The sequence below is a fragment of the Thermobia domestica genome, unplaced genomic scaffold (assembly GCF_964235325.1).
Source record: "Thermobia domestica unplaced genomic scaffold, izTheDome1.hap1.1 HAP1_SCAFFOLD_319, whole genome shotgun sequence".
In the NCBI taxonomy this organism is placed as follows: Eukaryota; Metazoa; Arthropoda; class Insecta; order Zygentoma; family Lepismatidae; genus Thermobia; species Thermobia domestica.
Window position 1 is genome coordinate 183,110 of NW_027656033.1, and position 26,525 is coordinate 209,634.

Sequence of the window (26,525 nt, forward strand, 5' to 3'; positions counted from 1 at the left end):
GCATTAAAGCAAGATTCAATTGCAGTTTGTGTCATTGGAGTACTAAATAAATCGAAATCGTTGGTACAGCATTCTACACTGTTCGAATTAAGTAGTGCCATTATGAAAATATATCTGTAACACGACTTATTTTTCTTTTTACTTTTCTTTTGCTTTTGCTTTTGTTTGTACGCTTACGTTTAGTTGGAGGTCCAAAACGAATAATTGTCGGAGCTTTACGCTTGCGTGGCCGTCTCTTACCACTTCCAGTTAATAACTGACCAACTTTGTTAGCAGCTTTTGTCTTTAATGTTTCACCAGCTTGTTTTACACGTGCACGAACAGATTCTTTAAATGGTTTATCTTCTAATACATTACCCGCTACTTGTATTCCCGTTTGTAATGCTTGTCGACCTAAAGTTTTTGCACCCTGTTTAAGAAATGGTAATGCAAAACGAAATAATCCTTGGAAGAAACTACCTATACCATGTCCCCGTTGATATACAGGTCCTGAAAAGTATGGGATACAATGTCCGTAATGTCGTCTAAATTTCATTTTTAAAATATAATTAATTAATTACTTTTTATTAGGAGAGCGCTTAAAATGAAGTGTAACACTTAGTGTCCCAGAACGAAATGGCAAATTTCGTCCTGCATGGTCTTTTAATAGTATTTCAATACTGTTAAATGAAAACTTTGCAAGTGGAAGATAATGAATATCTTGAAATGTTAATGTTTTCACTTTACCGTATTTTACATTTGATATTGTTGCAATACGTAATAAAGGTGCTTTTGTATCACCTAGAAACTGATATTGTATGATATCAGTATAAATAAAAATTTGATGAGGATATCCAATATCAACATATGGTTGTTTAAATCCACGTTTATACAAGACAAGATCTTTATGTTGACGAAGTCCTAATTGCATTGCTAATGTTGCTGATAATAAGGCCGATTCAACACGATCAGTACAATCTACTTGTACAATATTTGATATAGAAAATTTTATGTCTTTTGATATTTTATTTAATTCATCAATGATATGATGTGCAGAGTGATAATATCCACTTACAATTTTACCTTTTTGTGCTTCTTCATTTTTTATTTTATACCACATAACATTTTCTCCATCATTAACATTATAACATGTTAAAGGAACATGTAATTCACTTAATCCTACATGCCAATCGGTTTCTGATAATTGAATATTATTTTTTAGTTGATTAATAAAATGTGTTGGACTATTTGTAGGATATACATCAGTACTTGCGTTTGATACAAGTGTAATGTAAAAACTATCATCAATACTTTCAGAAATCATTTTCGTTTAAAATGAAGTGTTAAGTTTGAAGTTCCAAATTGAAATGGCAATTTTAAACCGTGCTCATCTTTTAAGTTTACTTCAATCGTGTTAAAATAAGATTTTACAACTTTAACATATTGTGGTGTGTGAAATAGAAAACATTTTACATCTCCGTGCTCAATATTATATGCACTAACTTTACGAAGTACTGGTCCAATATTTTCTTGTTGTTTTACAATATCAACACAGACATTAAAAACGTTTGGTATATTATATTCTAAATTGCATGGAAATTTTGCACGTGTTACGGTTGGAACATCTTCATTAACTGGTTTTACAAAAACAGCGTCTGTAACCTCTGTTGTATTTTCATTTATAAATCCAAGTAAATGTTGTAACCCACGTGTCATTGCAATAACACAAAAATCTTTTAATTTTAAAGAATGTCTAATTCCAACTTGATTTTTATTTTTATAATATTTTAACATGCGTAATTCTTCAGGAATCATTTCTAAAATGGATGTAATAGAAGTATAGTATCCTGGTGAAATATCAACATCTACAATTTCAAGTTCATCATTAACGATGGTTTCAATTGTATTTTTTTCATTTTTACCAACATTATAAAAACTAAAAGGTACATTAAGTTGCGTTAAGGCAACATACCATTCTCCTTCACTTAAGTGAATAGGTTGTGCTAACTTTACTATAAATGAAGAAGTTGTATTATTAGTAAAAATTTCACTACTAGTATTTGAAGGAAGAGTAACATAGAAATCATGTTCTATCATTGAACTCATTTTGAAGACTGAACAGAATTTGTTTTAATCCATGAATTCATACTTGATGGATATCCCAACCACTTTACATACATCATATCTTTTTTTCGTTTTAGTACTTTTTCAATTAAAAATGTTTTGTTTGAATTTACATTTACTTTTTGTAATTCTTCTGTGTAAAATATTCCTTTAATTTCCTCATCATTCCAATCTTTTAATTTATATGTAATAGGATTTGTCGGAATACATTTATCAACAATAAAAATTTCTTGTGACCATTTTGGTAAATATCCCTTTTCTAATTTATGTTTATATTTACTAACACGCACATAATCACCAGGGTGAAATTTACATGTTAATTTGTTTTTATTCGTTTTATCACCGTACAACGTATTCAAAACTTGATCAACATTAGAGTAATTTACATTTGCCGGTGCCATTTTAATACTACTATGATAGGAATGATTATAATTTTTTACAAATTGATCTAAGATATCTATATAACGGTATGTATTTTTAGCCATAAAATAACGATACAATTTTTCTTTTAATGTTCTTATAAAGCGTTCAGCTAATGCACATTTAATTTCTGAATGTACACTGTAATGATTAATTTCGTATTCTTTAAATAAACGTTTTACATGCCGATTATAAAATTCTGTACCTAAATCCGTTTGTACATTAAACACGGGTAGTTTAAAATTTTAAAAAATTTTTTTAATTGCTTTTGCCATTTCAGGACCTGTTTTTGTTTTTAAGGGAACACAATACGCATACCGTGAAAAAATATCAATACAACATAATATATACTTATAATTTTTGTTATACTTGGCAATATTTTGCATATCTGCTAAATCCATTTGTAATGTTTCATTTGGTGCACTAACATAATATTGTTTACGTTCAAACACTTTACGTGCTAGTGCATGTAATGTATATGCATCTTGAGATGCTAACCAATTTTTAATTTTCTTTTTTGATAATTTTGTTTTTGTTTGTAATGTTTTAATACTTGATAAAGAAGTAGGATTCGTATAATCATAATATAATTTTGACAATTTTCTTATTTTTATTTACATTTTATATTCTTTCCAGTTTTTAAAAATATTTGTTACTAGTGTTGGACTTTGTGATTTTTTAACTTTGCTATGTGATTTCACTATAGGAGTAGAAATAAATTCACGTGGTACATTAAGATCATCCAATAAATTTTTAAACTCGTGAATGCCTATAGGATTACTTGAATATTTTCGTGTACGAACAACATCATTTATTAAATCAATAATATTAGAACCTGGTATTATTTTTCCTTGAATACGTACTGTTCCTGATTGATCCCAATGAATTTTATCAGAACTTGTTAACTGTTTTAATAAGAGATCTGTTTTCCTTCGTTGTGTTTTCGGTACTGATTGTAAAATGTCTGATACAAAGGGTAAAATAGAATTATTTTTTTCTTCTTCTTGAGATAATGATGATGATGATGTTTGAGGAACATCTTTTTCAATAATAGGTAATGTAATTGGATTTTGTGAAACTAATGAAGTATAATTTAAATATTGTTGTAATGCTTGCTGATACAATTTCCATTTTTCTTCAATACTAAGATTACGACGTTGTAAAATACTATTCATTTCTTCATCTAAACGCGATTGATGTGAATCTATTGATTTTATATTTGCATGCATTTGTCGCATTGCATTTTCAGGCACTAATATCATTTTACGAAATTCCGACATACTTATCTTCCAAACAAACTACTTGCTACTGCGCCAAATAGTGGTCCTAAAATTAATGGTAAAAATGCCCCACCTTTCTGCAATAAAATTTTCTTTTTCTTATTAAGTGCTGTACGTTGTGCAGATAAAGCACGCAAGATCTTTTTATGTCTACGTAAACGTTGCTTCTGACACGAGTTCAACGGAATGTTTCCTTTTATTGTGTTTTTAGCAACTTGTGAAATAGTACGTATTAAATCACCAGATGCATGTCGTATAATTTGTTTTCGCTTTGCGCTTTTGCATTTGCACAAAGCACGGAGAGTATCAAAGTGTTGTTTCACCTTCAACATCTTGAACTAAACTAAACGTAAACGACTGAATTACTGTCTTTTACATTTGCATATACATGCAGTGTTTCATTAGGAAAAATATTTGTACGTAATCGTAATGCATCATTTGTTTTTTGAGTTAAGTCAAATAACAAATAAGTGTGAGGTTCACGTGTTACATCTTCGAACACATTCACAACTTGTTTACTATATCGTGGCATAATTTGTCTTGCTAAATATTGTATTTGTAATTTATCACGAGGATTTTTAAATACTATAATATAATGTGCATTTAAGCTTATATCACGAGCATGTTTTCCTTTTGGAAATAAATTTTGAACAATAAATATTACTGTTAATTTTTTATGATGTGCATATTTTGTAAATAAGTTTGCAACATCACCATTGGTTTCAGACATTAAGTCATCTAATATTAATAATGAATTTTCTTGTATTTCAAAATTATTCATATCTGGAATACCTTCTATAAATCGAATTTCTGAACTTGCATCTAAATTTGGTATGACTGCACCATAACACCAAACAATTTCATTAAATTTCATAGTAAACATTTGATCACGATCATTTAATAATCGATTTACAAAACATGTTTTACCTGCACGTGAAGGACCAGCAATTAAAATGGTTGATGGATGTTGAAACTTTAACATCTTGTATTAAACTGAATGCACACAATAGATACTTTACTTTATATACAATCATTCACACACTCACTCACTCACACAATTAACAACATAAATTAAAAATAAATTAAAAATAAGTTAAAAAATAAATATTAAAGCTTGAAATGACTACAATCACAGCTTAGCTGATGTTATGACTATACTTTGGTTTACAATTTATAAGTTTGCACAGCAAACGATGGAATAAATAAATAAATAAATAGTGAAACTCTACTAATGATCTGTTAAAAATAAATAAATAAATAAATAAATAAAAACAATCACTTATAAGCCAAGCTAAAATTATTATTCTGCATATCCATGAGGTAAAATTTTTGTCTTTGGTATTGGTTCGTCACTTTGTATATCGTCAATACGTTTACGTTTTTTGTTTACCTCTTGGTGTGTTTTTGTCTCTTTACGTGAAAAGATAGTGAAGCCCTGTTTTCGCACAATGCTATTTGGATTTTCTATAATTGTACAATTAATATTTCCTGTCACTAATCCATAGAAACTCTCAAAGTTAATTCTTTGAGAGGTCCTATCATTTAGTGTAATCCCCCGAATTTTGAAAATATTTCGAAATTCCCCTGCAGCATTTTTAAGCCGCATACTATAATTTTTTGGCCCTAAACCTATAAACGTTACAAACTCCCACCCTTCTTCAATTTCATCAGTAAGATCACCCAAATAGCTTCCAAGCTTTAACGGAGGTTCCCTATCTTTTTTACACGTAAACATAATACTGTCTGTGTCACAATAAATTACGTCTTCAGGTCCTACAGTCACAAGTAAATCATATAATTGTAGCCTGGCACATGAAGTAATAAAACCAGCAAGGATGACATTGGAAAATTGCAGAGGTACATTTTCAGTTTCCAAGTCTTTATATGTTAGAATAAGATGTTCATCACCAACTGGAATAACACTATGAACCTCATATCTCGGTGTAGCAAGGTACCTATGGAACTCTGCCCCACTATCAATAATTACACACTGTGTCATATCTGTACGCTGTCCCCATTTTCCGTATAAGGAATTGAGGTACAACTTCGCGCATTGTCTAAGTCCAGGGTTCGTCCTAATATTATCTTTATTTAATTTTATGCCTTCGTGAGCATAGTAATCGTCAATATATTTATTTTTGTCTTCTTCAGTTTTACACCAAGCAGGATAGCCTGAAGCTTCCTGCTTCATCTGAAGAAACGTATTCACATAGTCCCGGAATAAACTAGGTGAATTCCGATCTTCAGAACCCATGAGTTCGAATTCCCATATTTCATAAATTTTGACGATTTTATATCCGTTTTCAAGAGCACGGTGAAGCTCTGGTGTACAAAAAGTTCCAGTTAATGCACGTTCAGTATCACTATGTGTGCAATTATCAATAGTTTCTCCTTCCATACATAGCCTACAAAGTCCAAATATTAATCGGCTTTGCGCTACATACGGTAAGATGGGAAAAAAGAGTTGTTTAGGAGCCAATACAGTACATTTTACAATTCCATGAATTTTTCCCACATCTGGGAAAACCGGCCCCTTATGCACCTTAGGTGCCCCCACCGGAAGAGGTTTCCTTGCCATTACGTAGAGGTATAACGATGTAATATCATAATAAAGAATGGATTCATCGTCCGCACAATTCACATATGAACGAAATACTTCAGTACGGCCTCCGTTGTAGCAACTCTTAGGAATAAGAAAGTCTGCAGTAGTATCACATTGTTCTTTAAGGAACTTTTGTAAATCTACATCTGTGCGTACTTTATTATCCCAAGAGCACTCCCATATTTCATACAAATTCATTTTTAGAATTTCTGTGAAATATTTTCGCCGGATTTCCGTATGTTCATACCTTTTTTTAAATGTGTTGTACGGACCATGTGCATTATCTATTATGGCATTACGGTTATTTGGAAAACACGTTTTACAGGCATGCCAGTAACATCCCATAAATTCGAACACGGCATTAAGCTCTGCATTGTATCCGTCAACATTATACCTTCCAAAAGATTGTTCTCCGTTTCGTCCAGCATGCTGGATTTCTATACCCAATTGGTGTTCCATATACTTTAGCCATTTCATTGCTTTTTCACTGGTTTTTGTTTTATAATGGTACCCCAAAGGTGGTATAACAGAAATACTTTCTTCTGGAAGGTATGATGTACGATATGTTTGCATGGCTAAACTTGAAATCGTAGACGATACTAGAAAACATTGTAACCCACCCGTTTTCTCTTCTATGATATTACTAAATTTAATAACAGCTTCTGTGAGAATTCTCACATCATTTTCACAATACTCCAGCATTTCCTTTTGCAAATTAAATTGCTTTCCCAATTGCACCTGTTCTTGGTGCCATCCCTCCAACCGCTTTCTTTCTTCACCAGATCGCGATTCAGGATCATAGTACTCTATTCCCGGATATGGTCCTACATAATTTTCGTTCTCTACTGTATTAAACAAGTATAGGAAATCTCCCTTCTTTAAATTTTCTGAAAGGCCTAACGTCTTAGGTAATTTTGATAATTTTACACCAACAAACAAATAACTATCTCTAAAAATGATTTTATTATGAATAGAAATACTAAAAATCTTTTGACCCTGAATTAAAGTTTTTGGAATGATATGCTGGGACTCAATGAGAGATCTCAAACAGAAAATGTTATCAAATCGACTACCATTATGACTTATGACGCATACTTTACTAAATTGGGGTCTATCTAATAAAATATGTGTAATAAATTCATCAATGGTTTTAAAAGAAAACGAGCGGTTACCGTTTTCATCACCACATGTACTGCAGGCTTCATCAATGCCTGTGTTCATACATTTATGACATACATGTCTAGCGCATACCAAGCAAACAACGTGTTCCCGTTCCCCACGCTCATTTTCCGGTTTGAGCATGGTTTCTACGTCAAAGACAATATAAAGAAACCTCTTAATATGAGTAGGTTTTACTTTCTTCACATAACATGAGTGACCTTCCTGTACATGTTCACGACATGTACTGCAAAAGTATTCACCACATGTATGATCAGATTTACGTGTTCTTAAATCATAGAGTGCATTACAGTTGATGCAAACTTTCACATATTCACACACATTCTTACCAATTTTATTACCTTTTAAGTGATTGTCGAAACATTCACCCCTAGTAAAATATCTATTGCATGCATTGCATTTCATTTTATCCATCGTAACATCAAGTTTATGCATATGTTCGCAAGATGAACACATTAACTCACACTTATGAAAACGATTCAAACCATTAAAACCCTTTAAACAATGCAAGCAGTACTTTTCTTTTCTAAAAAATGACGTTATTGTACGAATAGGACGGAAATGTCCAATACTGCCCCTTTCATCGTAATAAATATAAATGGGTTTTGCATTTTGTAACTCTGGTCTTTGTATTTCTGTTTCCGGATAACGTACTCTAAATTCACGCTTGCTTTCGGGTACTTTTTCATAAATAATAATTTGATAGTTTGGAGTTAAATGTTTCTGAAACAATTCTGCGTCATTGAAATCGCAACCATCTTTAACGCTAACACCTGCCTCAGTACAAAGCTTAATTGCTCTACCTTTTAATGTATCTCTAGTTGGATCTGTTAAATGAGATAAATTTCCACGTGTTTCGGTATGCTTTGCTATACCCCAAGCAATACTTTTAGGTAAACAAAGTTTGTCATTATCAGTTCCCGGGAGCTCAACCAAATGTTGTACTAAAAATTCATTTAATGGTAAATATTTGTTTAGTGTGGAATTATTATCACGTGTTCTTCCAGCACCAAACAATGAATTTACTGTATGAAATCGAAAAAGGACATGATTACCTAAAAGGAAGTCTTCATTACTATTTAACACTCTAGTAATGGAAGCTAAAACGGACTTAGCAGAAATGTCTTTGCGGCGTCTCCATGGAACATACACTGCTTTCTTATCCTTACTATTGGAGGAATCAATGTACATTCCAACAAAATCATTAGGTCTCGCATTGTTCAATACATTATCCATTATCCAAGTTCATTAGGTTTTCAATATAGGCCGCAGGATTTCTAATTTCTTCATTTCCCATTGGCCTTACCGCAATTTCATGTCCCACCAAGTTAAACTTAGTGAAACTTTTTCTGCTTTCATGTACTACTTCGAAATTACCTTCCCCTGTATTTTGAACATCTGTATGTCCGCTACGTTCACTTGGAGGAACGTAACCGGAAGTACTAGGCTGTGGAGAGCCCATTCCGTAACCACGAGTATCCCGTGAACATTGTACACTTGATACCTGTAGTTCATTATTTACAACATCCACAGGATTTTGTCCGTTTTCACATAACTCGTTTAATAAAGCCTCCACATAATCAGGTGTTCCAAACTCATCGGAATTTACTAAAACTGCGGAATTTTGATTTGTTTGTGTACCATCTGCTGCTTCATTTTGTATTTGTTCATTAATAATTTCATCAATTAAATTAAAATCTTCTTCTTGAAGTATGTTTTCCAAGGGTTGACTTCCTTGGTGGACCGAGGTTACGGAATTTTCAACAGATGGCATCACATTATTATGAACCAAAATAAAACGCGATCCATAATTACAAAATTCGGCTACCTCTGCTGCATTCATCCTATCACCTTGTGCACAATTAAAATAATTAAAATGAATAAATTTATCATACGCCCACTGGTACATGACTCAACAATGTCAGCACTAGACATTGTGTATTGTAATATAAGTGCTTGATTATCATGGTAAAAATTAAAAAGAGCTGATAACAAGGTATCATACCTTTCACTGCCACGAAATCCTTGGCGTTGCTTATCCATAATACGCCACCAAGTCTCCAACACGCGTTCCTTTGTATTCAGGCCTTGTATAACACCATCCAGGTAAATTTCATCAATTTCGTTGAACTCGTTTACGTATGATGCACCCAAAAATTCTATCTGTAAAATATAAAAACAAAAATTAGTATACATTAAAATAAATACAACAATATAGTGTTATTCAGTTAACAATATTATTTAGTTTTCTTCTAAGAAGCTCTACTTATTTTTCTGTTAATAGAGCACTCATAGAGTGTGATCATTAAAATTCTGCAAGAACTTCATTGTTAAAATGGAGTGTGATCATCATTAAAATTCTGCAAGAACTTCATTGTTAAAATGGAGTGTGATCATTTTAAAATTCAGCAAAAAGTTCGTTCTTAAAATGATGTGTAAACATTTTTAAAATTCTGCAAGAACTCCGCTGTTAAAATACAATGTAATCGTATTTAAATTCTGCAACAACTTTGTTCTTAAAATAAAGTGTAAATCTATTAAAAACACGTTTTGTGCAATGGTAAAACAAATTTCGTTTGTTTTAAAATGCGGTATTATTGTAAATATTTATCACATTACAATTTAAAAATAATATTTTTTTATAACTATATTTAATCAAAGTATAAAAACATTATCATTCAAATATGTATAATATATAAATATACTTACGATGATCTTCTAAGTAAATCTGGTATGTATTCTAAAATTGATAAAAAAATCAGGATTTCTTCCTTACTTCCTTTCTTCTTTTGTTTTTTTCTTCTTATGATGTTTTCAATTTCAACAACTGCAACAATACAGTTAATATTAATACTCTTTTCTAAATATAATATTTTAATATTTCTTTTATTATATATTTGTATAAATTTATTCACTAAGTAAATATTGTGTTGAAGGTACGGTTACCAGCATACATATGATAATATTTCGTCATTAACGGGGGTATATATACACAATGCCTAAAAAAACAATAAAACTAGATTAAACCGGTTTAAACACCTGCAGCAAAGCAAACAAAAGAAATTCCTAGCATTACTAACAAAGGAATTTTTTAAACCCAGTAACATAAGGTACAAATTACATCATATTGTGTAATATCACTGTTACTAATTTAAAATATGTTAAAGCACCTGCGTACGAGATTACAAACCAAATGCGTTTGAGTACAAGATTACAAAACGAAATGCCTTTGGGTACGAGATTACAAACTGTGTTGTAGCCTATACAAGTAATTGTGTTATACTCCATGTTAACATTATAATTATTTTTGACGGTAATTAAATTATATTTAATACATAGTATACGTATACTAAACGTGTACGGCAAATCATAATACATTTTTATGTTTATGTTCGGTTAAGTTTGGAACCATTTGTGTAATACATGTATAAACATGTACACAAATTGTAAATAAATTCGTATGTTTATGTTCGGCAATTTTCGAAACTTCGGTTAAGTTCGGAACCATTTGTGTGGTACATTAACCAATATATACAAAATTGTGGATACATTTTTGTTTGTTCGGCAATGTTCGGGAAACTTCGGTTAAGTTCGTGTTAACTTGTTTAAATTTTTAATTATTACTGTATTAAAAATAACGTATACTAAATATTTTTAAAGTTATTACATATCATTAATGCAAAGAAAACACATTAAAATTCAACCGCCATGTTTGTTTCTTCAAACAACGCCATCTGTACACATAACATTCACATTAGTGTGTATAAGACTGTGCGTGTGTGTACATGTGCCATAGCAAGTTACCGACTGTTGTTTATTTTTATAACCGGCAATACCCCGCGCAGTTTCCGGGCGGCAATATTTTACGCGTCCCGCGTCGCAAAAACCTTTTTTCGGGCGCAAATACCGCGCGGCGCGCACCGGTCGCGGTAAAAAACGCGCGGCGCGCACCGGTTGCGGTAAAAACGCGCGGCGCGCACCTGTTGCGGTAAAAACGTGCAAAAATGGTATTTATTTTAGTAATTTTATTCATTTTATCTATTTATATAAAAATATATCCTTTAATAAGCATATTTCCAAAGTTTCAAAAAATCGACGCCATATTGTTTATGTAAATTCATTAAATTTTTATTTTAAAGTTACATTGTTCTAATCTGTATAGTAATGTTTCTTAGGTCCTAACGATTAAGAAAATACCTTTCTTTTCTTTCTACGACCAATAGTTTGCCGTAAAAAGCGAAAAAATAAAAACTGTACTTTTTAAACACCCTGTATATAAATTTCAAAAAAATAAAAATTGTTCAAGTTTATCATGTAGGGTGTCTTTCTATATAGATTTTGACCTGACAAATCGATTTCTGCAGTCCATTTTCACCTACGATCAACCGTTTAGGAGTTACACCCATTTAAATTTATTTTAAAGTTACATTGTTCTAATCTGTATAGTAGTGTTCGTTGGGTCCTAACGATTAAGAAAATACCTTTCTTTTGTTTCTACGACCAATAGTTTGGCGTAAAAAACCAAAAATGTAATGGGACACCCATTACATAACGAGCCGCCACTGTTAGCTCCCACAAAAAATTGTTCAAATTTATTATGTAAGGTGTCTTTCTATATAGATTTTGACCTGACAAATCGATTTCTGTACTCCATTTTCACCTACGATCAATCGTTTACGAAATATGATCATTTAAAGTTAATATACGGAAAAATCTTAGTCTTTTTGCATCAACGCCACCTATATAGCAACACATGTCAGTGCCATGCATGCTTTTGTGCAGTTAACATCAAACCGTATCGCTCTAGTGTTATTTGTACAACCGGTATTGCCTCATACGCTTACCGACAAAATATTTTGTCGTTTCCCGTCTTTTTTTTCCCCGCCATATATTAGTTCATCATATACAGTTCCCGTATGTGCTTCAATCATCAAAGAAAACATTTTATGTTAGGTAAGTATCAACATTTTAACATTTCTATTCTTCACATGTGCTTTCCCATACAGTATAATGTAGCTTTACATAGGTATATCTGATAAATCCATTTCTATTATTTCAAATGGTACACATATTTTTAAAGTAACGCTAAATAGTTAAAGAAAAAAATAGTCACTCAAAAACATTTACATATTCACTTAGAATCTCAATAAACCGCGCATATACACCACTGTTTTCGTTCATGTAATTCAATCAATTGGTATTCGTTTTCTCATGGGTTACGACAACTTTTGCAGATTCTGTGTTCAAAATCAAGCTTTCTCCGTTCCTTTTTAAAGACCGTAAATTCCATTCCATTCAGCTAGGAATAAAAAAGGGCCTCAAGCATCATTCACGTTAACTCCGCGCCTCACCCGCTCTTCCGCTCACCAGCGCATGTATGCATGCTTCCCGCATTCTTTCTCTCTCTTTCTCCCTGTCTTTTTCCTCGCGTCTCTTTCGCTCTTGCTCTTTCCGTCAAACTACATACATAAACGGCACTGCCCCTCTCTTCTCCTCTCACGCACACTAACGCATGTATGCATGCTTCCCATATTCTCTTTCTCACTCTTTCCTTCCTCCCTTACGCCACACCTCCGCCCGGGTCCCTAGCCGGCACTCAGCGTTTATGCATGCTTCTAGCATTTCCTCCCTCTCTCGCTCTCTTATGCTAGGTAAGCAATCTGTCCACTTTGGGCTTCTTGATGTTTTAAATCGCCTCATAAAAACCATTGAGGAAATACACAACATTTCCGGTTTGCGTATTTCAATCTTAAAATTTCCCGTAAAGAAATCTCAATGTCTTTTTCAATCATAACAACTGTTATATCCGACATTTATCCAATAAATAAAAGCAAACACAAGTCATTTTAATTCATGTAAATACATTTAAAATCCAAGTTCAATATTTTTTATCATATTTATTTATATAAATGGTAAATTTTAACTTACCTTTTTTCCTTCCAGTAATTCCAAAATTATTCTCCAAACAACACAGTCACAGAAAAATACAGAAGCCAAGTTTCCACAACGCTAAAAAGCACACTATATAATCTGGTCTCATTTCAACTTCCTTATATATATATATATATATATATATATATATATATATATATATATATATTCGTTAACCCGGGTGCTTCAAGCGTTCACACACACCCTTCCGTTTTTTCACAAAAACAAGTACAATAGCTATTCTTTAAAGTTAACAAGAATCTTTTCCAGAAAAATGGCTTTTTCTTTCTTTCTTTTTTCATTCTATTAGGGTAGAAAAACATTCTAAATGAAACATTTTTCTCTCTAACAAGTCAGAAAAATCTTTTTTTCTAAAAAGAGTTACGTTCAACTCGAAATTACAGGGGGTCTCAACCGTCAACAATAAATGTCACATACGTTTTCTCAAATAACTTTCTACATCCTAACAACTTAAAAGATCTTTTTTTTTCAACTATTTCAATTCTTTCTTTTCTAAAAAGAGTTAGACATGCAGGTGAGTCGCAAATAACATGACGTTTTCTCATCTGCACAAAAAATGTTTCGGTTTCTATTGTAGTAATTTTCTACATGTCTCTTTACGTGTTAAGGTTCTTAACTATTCCCTAACAAGTCCCACGTTAATTTAAACTGGTCCTTTGCTCAAAAGGACATTACAGTTCCCATGCAATCGTATGTGCTCTCCCTCAGTATGGGGTAATGTAATAACTCTCACAAAGTGACACGTAACCATCTCTTTCTTACATTCTCTGTTCTCAAAATAATGAGCGGTATCTCTCCGTAGGGTGCAAGTTACACCCTCAATTAAACAAAATCTTTTACTCCCCCAGGACAGTACACTTCGCTCCCCCAACTCCATCACCTTGGACCACCCAAAATTACAGCGCAGCTGTGTCTATGTTTCTTTCTTTCTTTAGTAGGCATCAAAGGGCTCTCTCACTCCCCCGCCATTCTTACCTAACATATAGCTGTGCTTTTAACATTTGTTCTTTATCGAGAGTTTCCCATGTTTTCTAAATACATTAAACTAAATTATTTGACAAGTTTAAAACACTCTTTTCTGACTTCCAACAGTTAAACTTTCTCAGACACCCATATGTCACGTTTAAGTAACAATATATTCTTTCTTTTAATGACACAAGGTTCAAATTGTAAAAGTGTTACAAAAAGCTTGTCAATTTCAAATTCTATCCTTTTCTTTCATGTTTCTCATGTTTCTAAAAGCTATTTCACATGTCTCTCTGCCTTCCAACAGTTAAAGTATTGTGCAACATCCATATGTCACATTAAATTGACAGTTTTCTTCTTTCTTTAATTGACAAAATGATGGAATTATGTGACAGCTCCATAAGAAGCATCTCTTACGATCACAAAGGGTGTTTGTCTGCAATCCATTGTTCTATTACCACACACGATGGTTACATTTTGCCATAGACCTACTTAATTTTCTTGCTTACTTTGTTAGATATCGCCATGATACTTGTAGGATATATTCTTGGAGTACTGAGATATATTTTTAGATAGTTTTCGTCTGTCTGATGGCAGTGTTTCCAGGCAAAGCAATTAATTCCCGCTTTTAGGTGAAAAATTTGGAAAATTTCCCTTTTCCCCTCTATTATTACCTTCTTACTGGCTACATTGAAACAAACGTACCACTACCTGAAAGCTTCCTCCTTGCCCTACAGAACGCACCATAAAAAGTTTCAATAGGATAATTAGAGAAGCTGTAACCCCGGCATATTTGATTTTTGCTTGTGAGGCGTAAAAAGTGTCAAAATTTCATTTGATGACAGAATTTTTTCTTTCCCTCTTTGGATGCAAGCAAGCGACTTCAGGATTTCACTGTACCTTGTCAACACACCAAAGATTTTTTTGTGTGACTTGAACCCATATAGCAGCAGTGGTACTAGATACAAAAAATTTTGAAATTCGGTTAGGGAATTTTTTGTAAATTTTCACCCCTACATTTCCCTCAATAATTTCCCACCCATTGGCAACACTGCAATGCAACTTATACCAAAAAATAACCACATCCATTTTCTAAAAAACAAGGACTTAACCATATCAATCGAATGAATGGTTTTTGAGCAATAAGTTACTAACTGGAAATGTAGGAAAACGCCAAAAATGACCTGGGGCCGAAAGGAATAATCACACAATTTTGCTAGTATATATGTACAAAGAAACAAAAAAAATTGTAAGTTACGAGGGCTTCGACTCAAGTTCTGTTGATTATTTCAATAATCTGCAACGTAAATCAATAAATAATAGTTGCCAGAAAAAAACAGAGATTTGAAAAAAACATGAAAAAGAACGATGTTTTTTATTGAAAAAAAACTTCACAGAAAAAAAACGTTTTTTTTACAACACTACACTATGTTATTGTAAATGCAATGTTTAAGTAAATATACCATCCGTGTTCTTCCATATTTATATCATTGATATGCTCAAGCAAAATCTTGGAAAAGAAAAATCATTTTATAAATATTTATTTCTGTTAGGCTGATAATAGTGGAGAGTAAACCATTTACTATATTAATCTTCACTCACTCTCTCTCTCTATGTATATAGATTTTTCACATCAAAAACGGTGCAAAAATGTCAAGAGTAGAGATACACTTTAGGGTTTTGTCAAAATTAATGCTCTAAGTGGTCATATTTGTTTCATACCGTCACCTCAGTTGATGTCACTTTAAGCACTGCCGCTGATACAATTAAACTTCAATACCAGCAATTCCCAACAGGTGAATTTTAATATTGCCAGAACAAAGGAAGAGTTTTCAAAATCCCAGTTACTGTAAGTAAAAACAACCAGATTACCCGCTTCTCTACCTTTACTGTATTTTTTCATAATTATAGTGCGCTTGAAATTGCTATGTTTAGCCACAAACCGCTGGGGTCAGCTGACGTAATTTTCCGCCGCAGAGTAAATTAACTCTCCCTTAATAAACCGGAGCATCTCTTTCTGCGGTGAAACACGCCACAAATTCTAACTTGAAGTAGAACTATACCCTCCCCTCTCGCTTCTTGTGAGACGATAACATTGCCACATGAACATATGTATGCAGTCACTTTTCCCTTTATGGTTCCATTGTTTTTGATTGCATGAAATTCATTCGATAGTTTAGACAGGCTGCATAGTATTCGGTACTCCAGAAAAGTAGTAACTATAAAAGCAGACAGTCAAACAGTTCAGAACAAGCGCAGGAACAAGTGGTGGCGTGTTTACCACTATATATATATATATATATATATATATATATATATATATATATATATATATATATATATATATATATATATATATATATATAAAAGTTCGATAGTCTGACATTGTCTGGAAAGATCTCAGGCTCAGCATTCAAATGATAACAGATGTCCTGGGCATCGATAAGAAGTCTGTGCGCCCAATTCTGCACGACCATTTGAACATGTGCAAAATTAACGCTAAAATGGTACCAAAAACCCTCACGCAGAAATAGAAGGACTTCTGGAAGCACGTGCGAAGTGACACGATGGAACACCTGGAAGAAGAACTTGTTAACAAAAATCGTCACTGGTGACGAGACATGGATCTTTCAGTACGATTCTAAAACGAAAAGGCAGATTATGCACTGGAAAACTACCTCATCAGCACGCATGAAAAGGCCACGGAAGAGCAAATCGAAAGTGGAGATCATGCTCATTGTGTTCTTTGATATCAATAGTCTGCTCTTGATTGAATGGGTACAATCAGGTCAGACAGTGAATAAGCATACTATCAGCAGGTTTCGGTGAATGAGCGTGAACGGGTGAGAAACAAAAGAATCCTCTTGTGGAAGAACAATGAATGGATTGTGCATCACGACAATGCTTCTTCGCATACTGCTTTGACCGTTAAGCGTTTTTTGGCAGTTAACAAGACGTCAGTGTTTGAACACTCACCTTATTCGCCGGACTTGACACCGTTTTTTTTCTTTTTCCGAAACCGAAATCCGTTCTCAAGAGAACTCATTTCCAGGCCGTGAAAGAGGGGAAACAGAAAACGATAGCGGTACTCAAGACGATGACACCTGAAAATTTCCACATCTGGTTCCAACAATGAAAACTTCGTATGCAAACATTTATAGAGAGGGGAGAGGAGTATGTTGAATGGGTCACCTTAAATTTGTAAGTTTGTGACAATAAACCGTACTTTTGGCACCAGTCCCAGTTTTATATATATATACAGGGTGCGAATTACCGGGGGGATGAGGGGGATTTTCCCCCTCAATCACATTTTGTTCCCCCCCAAAGAAGTCAGCTGAAGTATCCCCACCGGGGATGCTCGCTTTCCCCCTCAAACTATGCTTAGTGTAACTCCAAATTTCACTGATTTTTGTTATTTCTTGTAAATTTAATCTTCTAGCTGTATTTCGAAATGATCGATGTAAACTGTTCAGTTTTGGTCATTTCTACTTACCACCTAATTATCCACTATTTTCAACGTTGTTTAGTAGAACTATATTATTATGACTACGGTTGTTACTTGCAACTGTACCTTCGTACCCTTCAGTTCGTCATCGTTTGTGAATTTGAATGTAGGGTCTACTAATTGCGTATAACAAAGCCACATATAGATTTATAAATGTTCTTAGCGGTTGGCCAAGAAGAAGTAAACAAATAGCTTCTTCTACCATACTTGGCGAAGTTCGGATATGTCTTATTCATTGTCTATATTTGTATATATTATCATCTTATTTTAATTTTTGTTATAACATGTTATTTCATTTTCCAGTGTACTCTTTGTTAGCACATGGTCTTCATTCCCTAGTAGGTTGTGTGTATGCAACTCAAAAGTTGCATTTAATTTGTGATAATTAGCATAGTAATCACTGCTTTTACAGTTTACGGAAATGAACTTTTGAAACTGTACTCAAAATCTGAGATATAGGTATTCTCTCGTAAGTATATGTTAACGTACACGCTGGGGGATACGCTCCTAGTGAGCAGACATGTTAATGAAGGTGATTTTTAGGTGAATAAGCGAATAATTCAAGATTTCTTTCAGCATTTGTTAATACGACTGGTTCTCCGTGTCATTGTCCGTGTCTGTATAAGCATTTCAACTGGAGCGGGTTTTTTTTAAAAAAGTTAACCCTTCATTTTTCCATCTTTTCACTGTACAGTTTGCTGTCCATGCAATTAATGTTGTCTGAAAATCTTCAGTGTAATGTTTTACTTTATTTGAATAACGTAGCCCATAGTGAATCAACTCATCTTCAACCTAACAGTAAAATAATTTTTAAGTGTTGACTTTCCGTGCGCATCACGGAATCGATATTTGGAGAAAACAGTCGTGATGAGCACAGCTTTAGCGGGAAGTAGAAGCACAAGCTCGAAATTTGAATTGAGAGATTTTAAATATTTGGCCTTCGATTTGACCTTGATGTGAGAAATCGGGACTAGCAACAATCCATTTCTTATTTGATAGGCTAATATCTAGTTTTTCTTTTTTTAAATGTCCGGTTTAACTGATAATTTTAGTGGTTTTCACAAGACTGAAGTAGGTTTCTTTTCGCAACCTATATGTATTAATGCAAAGTGGAAGTTTTCAATATGAGTGGAATATATATATGCTTGTGATCATGGCTATCGCTCGAGCCAAATTATTAACTAAATAAACCTTAGAGAGCTACGGGGACAAGAGTGAGTACAACATTAAAACACGTTCAGAAAGGTTTAGTGGGGTGTGTGTATGTCAGACAATATATATGTGCATAGTTATTGTCGGTAAATTAATAAATCTCTCATTTATTACAGGTCACACACACACATATATATTTTATATATATATATATATATATATATATATATATATATATATATATATATATATATATATATGGGGATAAGGCATTTATTGTCTCATTTTGAAATTTGAACCTTCAGACTATGTCCTTTGGCCTAATTTTATCCCCCCCAATATAGATTATCTAATTCGCACACACTATATATATATATATATATATATATATATATATATATATATATATATATATATATATTATATTATATATAGTATAGGTCTATAGCTAAACTCCGTAAAGAAAATTGTTAGAGCTGTTGTAGAGAAAATCACAAATTTTGGTTTTAGCCTTTCAGTCTCCGGCAAACTACTCATATTTTTAGGGGATAGGAGGAAAATTCGAAGAAAAACTCTCTTAGAAACTCTAGGAAATCTTAGAAAATCCTTAAATTTAAAATTCGGTCTGGAGAAGTTAAACGGCATGGCCTCCAGGCAAGTGTATATACATCGGAAAGAATGAACAAATGGGTAATTAAACAAATAGACATCCATAAACCACAATTTCGGTATAGGGACCATTAAGATCAGCCTTTGGGAGCAGCTTTAGGTCTGAAAATTTTTGTGTACTAACTTATGACACCGGACTCCGAACGGTGATTTGAAAATTATATATATTCGCTATTGCTTCTTATTAAATGGTCTCTCATGCTAGCTCCTAGATGTCTACTCAGACATACAAACAGTGATGCCAACCTGAAACGTTATAAAATCCCATCTCGAGAAACAGAAATTCCCATTTTACTCTTGAATTTCCCACGCTATACTAATAACAAAATTTTCTAAACTTAGAAAATATGAACAGTGAAATTATAATATATTAATCGTTTTCTTCAATATATGAGTGAATAATTCAAAAATTCCGATCATCTACGTTTATAAAATAGCTTAATAAACACGTATTTTCCTTAATTGAAAGAGACAAGCTGATGAAAATAAGTACATTTTGTTGTGAGTTTAATATTTCCATCACGCTTTCGTGCCATGATCTTCCACTGAACGGAATAAAAACTAGATAAAGTTCATTCTTTAGTCATTTCGTATGGAACGTTTTGGAAGGAGACGTTTCTCGTTTTACCTTCTTCCGTTAATTTTGTTCTTTCTTTCATTTTTTTCTTTAATACCAGAGTACAATTAACGTTCCTTGGATCTTTTTTTTTTTTTTTTTTGAGATTCATAAGTCACTGCATAAATCACTTTAACACAAACATGCATTTTATAGTAACAACATTTAACATTCAAGTTTATTGAAGAATCATTTGTCTACTTGCCCATAGACAATTTTGTTGGCATCAATGGGACAGCTACATGAAAATCCCATAAATTCTGCCAATTTTTACGAAAATTCCCTTTATTCCATTTTAAGAAATCATTGTCAAAAAAATCCACAATTTGGGATTTTTCTCCTAGGTTGGCATCACAGCATACAAAAAGCATCCCAGGTTCAGTTGGAACTCGCGGGATTTGATACTTGTTTTGTATCCCTTTTGACTTCGGACTTTTCTAAATACATAAATGTGCTTCGCGCCTTTCCGCTGAACACAGTTACCGTCATTTCGTTTCCTGTATTTTTCGTATTTACGATGTCAATCGGGAATTATTAAGAAATTTGTATTTAAAGAAAATTGCTCCAAAGACGCATATTTCTTCCTAGCCATTAACATTGTTTCATCTCGTATTTTCTTTAAGGGATTTAAATGAATTTAGAATAAATTATCTTTTATATCTAAATTGTATTTTTGCATGACGTATTCTAGTCTGGGGAGGGGCAACGAAAATTTAGGAGTGCCTGGCCAAGGGCGCCAATTTTTCTGTAACTTTGGGGGGAGGGGCATTCAGATGCAGAAGGTATATATAAGGATTTTAAGACAAATTATGCATTCAAATTATGTCAAATATTGTATATTCATAAATACAATGCGGGGACCCACATGAGCTTTGGTGAGGCCCGGGCCCCCCTCCAGTCCCTAGAATTGGCGCCCTTGTGCCTGGCTCCCTTAAACTTCCTTGTTGTGGTTTGTCGTAAGGGAGTGTTCCAAAGTTTTTGGCAAAAGTAGAGTACGGTGCCATACGAGTTTTTCTCAATGCACTTTTATTGAAATGCAGTCCTAAGAAGGGGAGAGGATTATGATATTTTCCATAAATCTACTTTCCGTGTCCGAAGAACTAGTATTTCAGCTAGTGCAATACACTATTGTGATTTAAATTGTTACATGCTAAAGCACTAATAATCCTATGCTTTGTAAAAATAACACAAAAAATTTAGTTTACCTACCTGAAAACTGTTGAAACGTAGTTAACGTGTAGCTTCGAGCGATCTTTCTTCATAACTATGCAATTAACAAAACAAACAACAATCGTTCTCCGCATTAATTCTATCTCAGTGTTCCAGTCTACAAATTATAAATTACTAGCTTCAATTACCGTACCCGCTTCGCTGGGTTAATATAATAATAAAAAAAATAGAAATACGTTTCGAGAGTCAGTCATTTTTTACTATTAATGAAGCGCTCTCTGATATCGGTCATTTTCGATCATTCTCCCCTTTCCCAAGTTATGGGGCTGAATTTGGATTTGAATGGCATCGGAAATGTGACTGTTCATCTCAGTGACCCCGAAAAACATGGATTCGATACTAACATCGGTCATTTTCGATCATTTTTATATCTCCCCCCTCCCCTAAGTGGCACCATCAACGTGAAATGATAAAAGCCATCCCAAGCCCGAACCTCATGTATGTTGAAAATTTGATCGAGATCGGTCGGATGGTTCAAGAGTTATTAAGTCACGAAGGTAGTCACTTTCATTTTAATTTATATAGATTGAAAAATACCGTATGTCTTACTGTACACCATTTCTTCCTATTTGCTCTCCCCTCCCCGTCAAAATAAGTGAAGAACAGTAAGGGACAGGATTTACAAATACATAATCTTATTTACCAACTAGATATAAATAAAAGTGGTTTTACGTTTAACTTGTTAGTATGCAGTTAACATATTATGACATTAATGCTAATTAATTATTCTTGATTTCTTTACAGGTTTGCGTCTTTGTTCACTGTTTGTTCTAACCTGCTGTGTGAATTGGCTAATATTTATCATCGCTATTCTGCAATGTATTTTATTCTACATATGTATCATCGAGTTTGCTCATCCTGATATATTAACCTACGGAGGCAGAAAAGTTCTGCGGCCTATATTTCTAGCAGTATTATACTTCTTTACTTTCGTGAATTCTTCTCAAAGGTTGGAAGTTAATTTTTATCTTTCGTTTTATATGGTGTCAACACTAGAAGCACTTGTGGTGATGCTATTGAACTTGTATTTCGCCGATGACTCAGCCTATGGTCTCCAATTGAACAATAACATTCTCTTGCACAGTCGAGTTTATATCGCTCATATTTTCCATTGCTTCTTTGTAGTTGTTTGCATTATCCTGTATTATAGACAAGATGAACAAACACGCCCAGTAGTCAAGCGGCAATGCAAATGCACCTGCTCTTCTTGTTTCCTTTATTCACAGCTTTACTCGTATTTATTCAATTGTAAAAAGAATTTCAAAATGTGATTAAAAAATATTTCAAAATGGACATTCTTATGCCATGCGAAATTCCAGAAGATTTTAAAGATAACTTAATTAGTTTATTTATCTACAAGAATGAGAGGCACGGTGGTTCAGTAGTAGAGCGCTTTTCTGGAGTCCTTGATTCAATCCCCGGCTAATTGGTGGACAACAGTGTGTTCGTGGGTTCTCTCAGGATACCTTCCTTTCCTTCCACTTCTCATTCCACCAATTCTTCCATCATCATTCATTCACCTTAATTATCGCCTTCCTTAGCCTAAAGGGCACAATCGTGGGACATAAAACTGAAAGCTACAAGATAGTCAATTTAGTGGACTTTCCTATTAAATCTGCTATTAACAATCCGTACAATCTGTTAGGGCACCAGTGTGTCGTGAAACTTGAGAATTATGAAGCATTTAGTTATTGAAGACCTCGATGCAAGAAGGGGACAACTCCAATCGTACATGTGGTTAAGGATCGAAAGGGAAAAACATGTTAAACCTACAAATATTTTGTAAAGAGTAGAAGGGTAAAACCTTTCTTTACAAAAAGTTTGGAAGCTAATGTACAAAATTGATTTTTTAAACGTCTTTTTTTCTTTCAATCCTGAAGCAAATGTACAATTGGAGCTGTACCGCTCTTGCACCGAGGTCTTCAATTGGTTAAACCCAATTTTATGAAGAAGTGTACCAGTCAACGGCAGCAACCATGCTCAGTCACACGGTCACTACTTTATAGAAACAGTTTTACACTAGTATAATTTATATTATTAGTAATAAAACAAATTAAAGTAGTGTGTCGTGATGTCCTGAGTATACAGTAAAGTGTGTTATCAGTTAAAAAGTTTGGGAATCACTGTGTCCAGATACTAACAACTAGGAATTGGGTTTGGTAAATAATTACTGATTTGTAATCCTTGGATTTCTATTACATGTCATATTTTTTATCCTGGCATCTTTACACATATCTAATTAAATACAAACACATTTCTGACTCTTGTGAGCACGAAAATTCGTTTCTTATTGGTCATATAAAGGTATATTTGAACAATATTTTCCCTTTAGCTCACATTTAGGCCCACAATGATACAAAAGCATACTTTTGATCATATTTTAGGCCAAGTTTCATTTATTGCTTGAAATGTATTTGGCAGCGTGTTTTAATGAAAGTCTTGTTTTAACATTGTGCACAATGTCTCACATTCTTTGTGGCAAAGAAGTTGAACTGAACAACAGTGAACAAAAACTTTAAGAAGCGATTTGACTCGTTTTAAGCGTGATCCAGTAACTGTTTGTTATATGAGAAGAAATGTCTTTAAGGGATATGGGGGAAAATAGGAGGCCTGTCTCCCAAAACATATTCTCCGCCTCAAATTAGGTTCGTCTGTTATGTGTTTATTAAACTTGTTTGATACTTGCAGCAAATTAAGAAAATATTTATATTGTAATAAAACATGAAAGAATATATGTGAAAGAAGTGAAAAAAAATAAAGACAAAAAAATCCATTTTTTTTTCAAACATACCTAAAACTACATTTTTAGGAGAGCCAATTTTTAAACTTTTGGAAGATGATCCCCGCTAAGCGTGAGTAGTATTCTATACCCCGAGATCCCCTTGTGAACTATGAGAGCAATCCCACTTACGTACTTTAAAAACCCGGTGCTTGGTTAAGTTGTTGGTCCACATCTTATATAAGCTGTGGAAGGGGAAGTAATGCAAACGCACTCTAAATACACTGCTTCAGATTTCACACCAAAACAAAATTTCCCGCTTGACGAGAAATTCTCACCTACACTTGGCAACACTGACTGCAGAAACACTGTGAGAAGAACCTTGATACATCTCCAATATGGTAATATAAGTAAGTGGGAGTATTTGCACGTCAGTATATGCGAATAGATTAGATTGAAATGTATTGGTTCCCCTCTTGCCTGTGTCCTGTTCAGATACCAAGACCTTTTAGTGCTTGTGCTCAAAGCTGAAAAAGTGCGACTCCTACTATATTAGTCCAAGCGTCGAAAACAAGAACGTGAAGAAAAATCACACTCTATGAAAATTATTTTAAAATTAATGCTACATTCTCTAAATAATAAAATTAACTAAATTAATGAGAATGTGCACATGCGAATTTGCGAACCATATCTGTCCAAGGAGTGTATTCGCCTTGATCGACCGTAAATATAAGATCAAACTGGTCCAAGAGCTAGTGTAGCACACGAATGCCGCCACTCGGTCAGTATATTCAGTAAGTTTTTAGTGACAGTGACGATAATCTGTGCTCAACGACGTCTGATACGTGAACTGTAACTCTCTGAGTTCAAACTCAGGTATAACGCTGCTGCAGAAACACAAAACATTTATTATTAAGGTGCAGGTGCAATGAACCAGAGCATTGCAACTCGTTGGTTCCAGAAATTTCTAGCAGGTTGTACAGATGAAATAGTTTATTTATCTACAAGAATGAGAGGCACGGTGGTTCAGTAGTAGAGCGCTTTTCTGGAGTCCTTGATTCAATCCCCGGCTAATTGGTGGACAACAGTGTGTTCGTGGGTTCTCTCAGGATACCTTCCTTTCCTTCCACTTCTCATTCCACCAATTCTTCCATCATCATTCATTCACCTTAATTATCTCCTTCCTTAGCCTAAAGGGCACAATCGTGGGACATAAAACTGAAAGCTACAAGATAGTCAATTTAGTGGACTTTCCTATTAAATCTGCTATTAACAATCCGTACAATCTGTTAGGGCACCAGTGTGTCGTGAAACTTGAGAATTATGAAGCATTTAGTTATTGAAGACCTCGATGCAAGAAGGGGGACAACTCCAATCGTACATGTGGTTAAGGATCGAAAGGGAAAAACATGTTAAACCTACAAATATTTTTGTAAAGAGTAGAAGGGTAAAACCTTTCTTTACAAAAAGTTTGGAAGCTAATGTACAAAATTGATTTTTTAAACGTCTTTTTTTCTTTCAATCCTGAAGCAAATGTACAATTGGAGCTGTACCGCTCTTGCACCGAGGTCTTCAATTGGTTAAACCCAATTTTATGAAGAAGTGTACCAGTCAACGGCAGCAACCATGCTCAGTCACACGGTCACTACTTTATAGAAACAGTTTTACACTAGTATAATTTATATTATTAGTAATAAAAACAAATTAAAGTAGTGTGTCGTGATGTCGTGAGTATACAGTAAAGTGTGTTATCAGTTAAAAAGTTTGGGAATCACTGTGTCCAGATACTAACAACTAGGAATTGGTTTGGTAAATAATTACTGATTTGTAATCCTTGGATTTCTATTACATGTCATATTTTTTATCCTGGCATCTTTACACATATCTAATTAAATACAAACACATTTCTGGACTCTTGTGAGCACGAAAATTCGTTTCTTATTGGTCATATAAAGGTATATTTGAACAATATTTTCCCTTTAGCTCACATTTAGGCCCACAATGATACAAAAGCATACTTTTGATCATATTTTAGGCCAAGTTTCATTTATTGCTTGAAATGTATTTGGCAGCGTGTTTTAATGAAAGTCTTGTTTTAACATTGTGCACAATGTCTCACATTCTTTGTGGCA

The 26,525-nt window shown here is 33.6% G+C and overlaps 1 protein-coding gene across 1 annotated transcript in view; it reads left to right on the plus strand.

Annotated features, from left to right (window-relative positions):
• LOC145676739 (uncharacterized) overlaps positions 1–24,793 on the plus strand; it is a 100,638-nt gene extending 75,845 nt beyond the window's left edge. Inside the window, exon 5 of the mRNA XM_081747550.1 lies at positions 22,419–24,793. Coding sequence (XP_081603676.1) covers positions 22,419–22,945 — 527 coding nt within the window. The 3' untranslated portion in view covers positions 22,946–24,793. The remainder of the gene's footprint in view (positions 1–22,418) is intronic.
• The last annotated feature ends 1,732 nt before the right edge of the window (positions 24,794–26,525 follow it).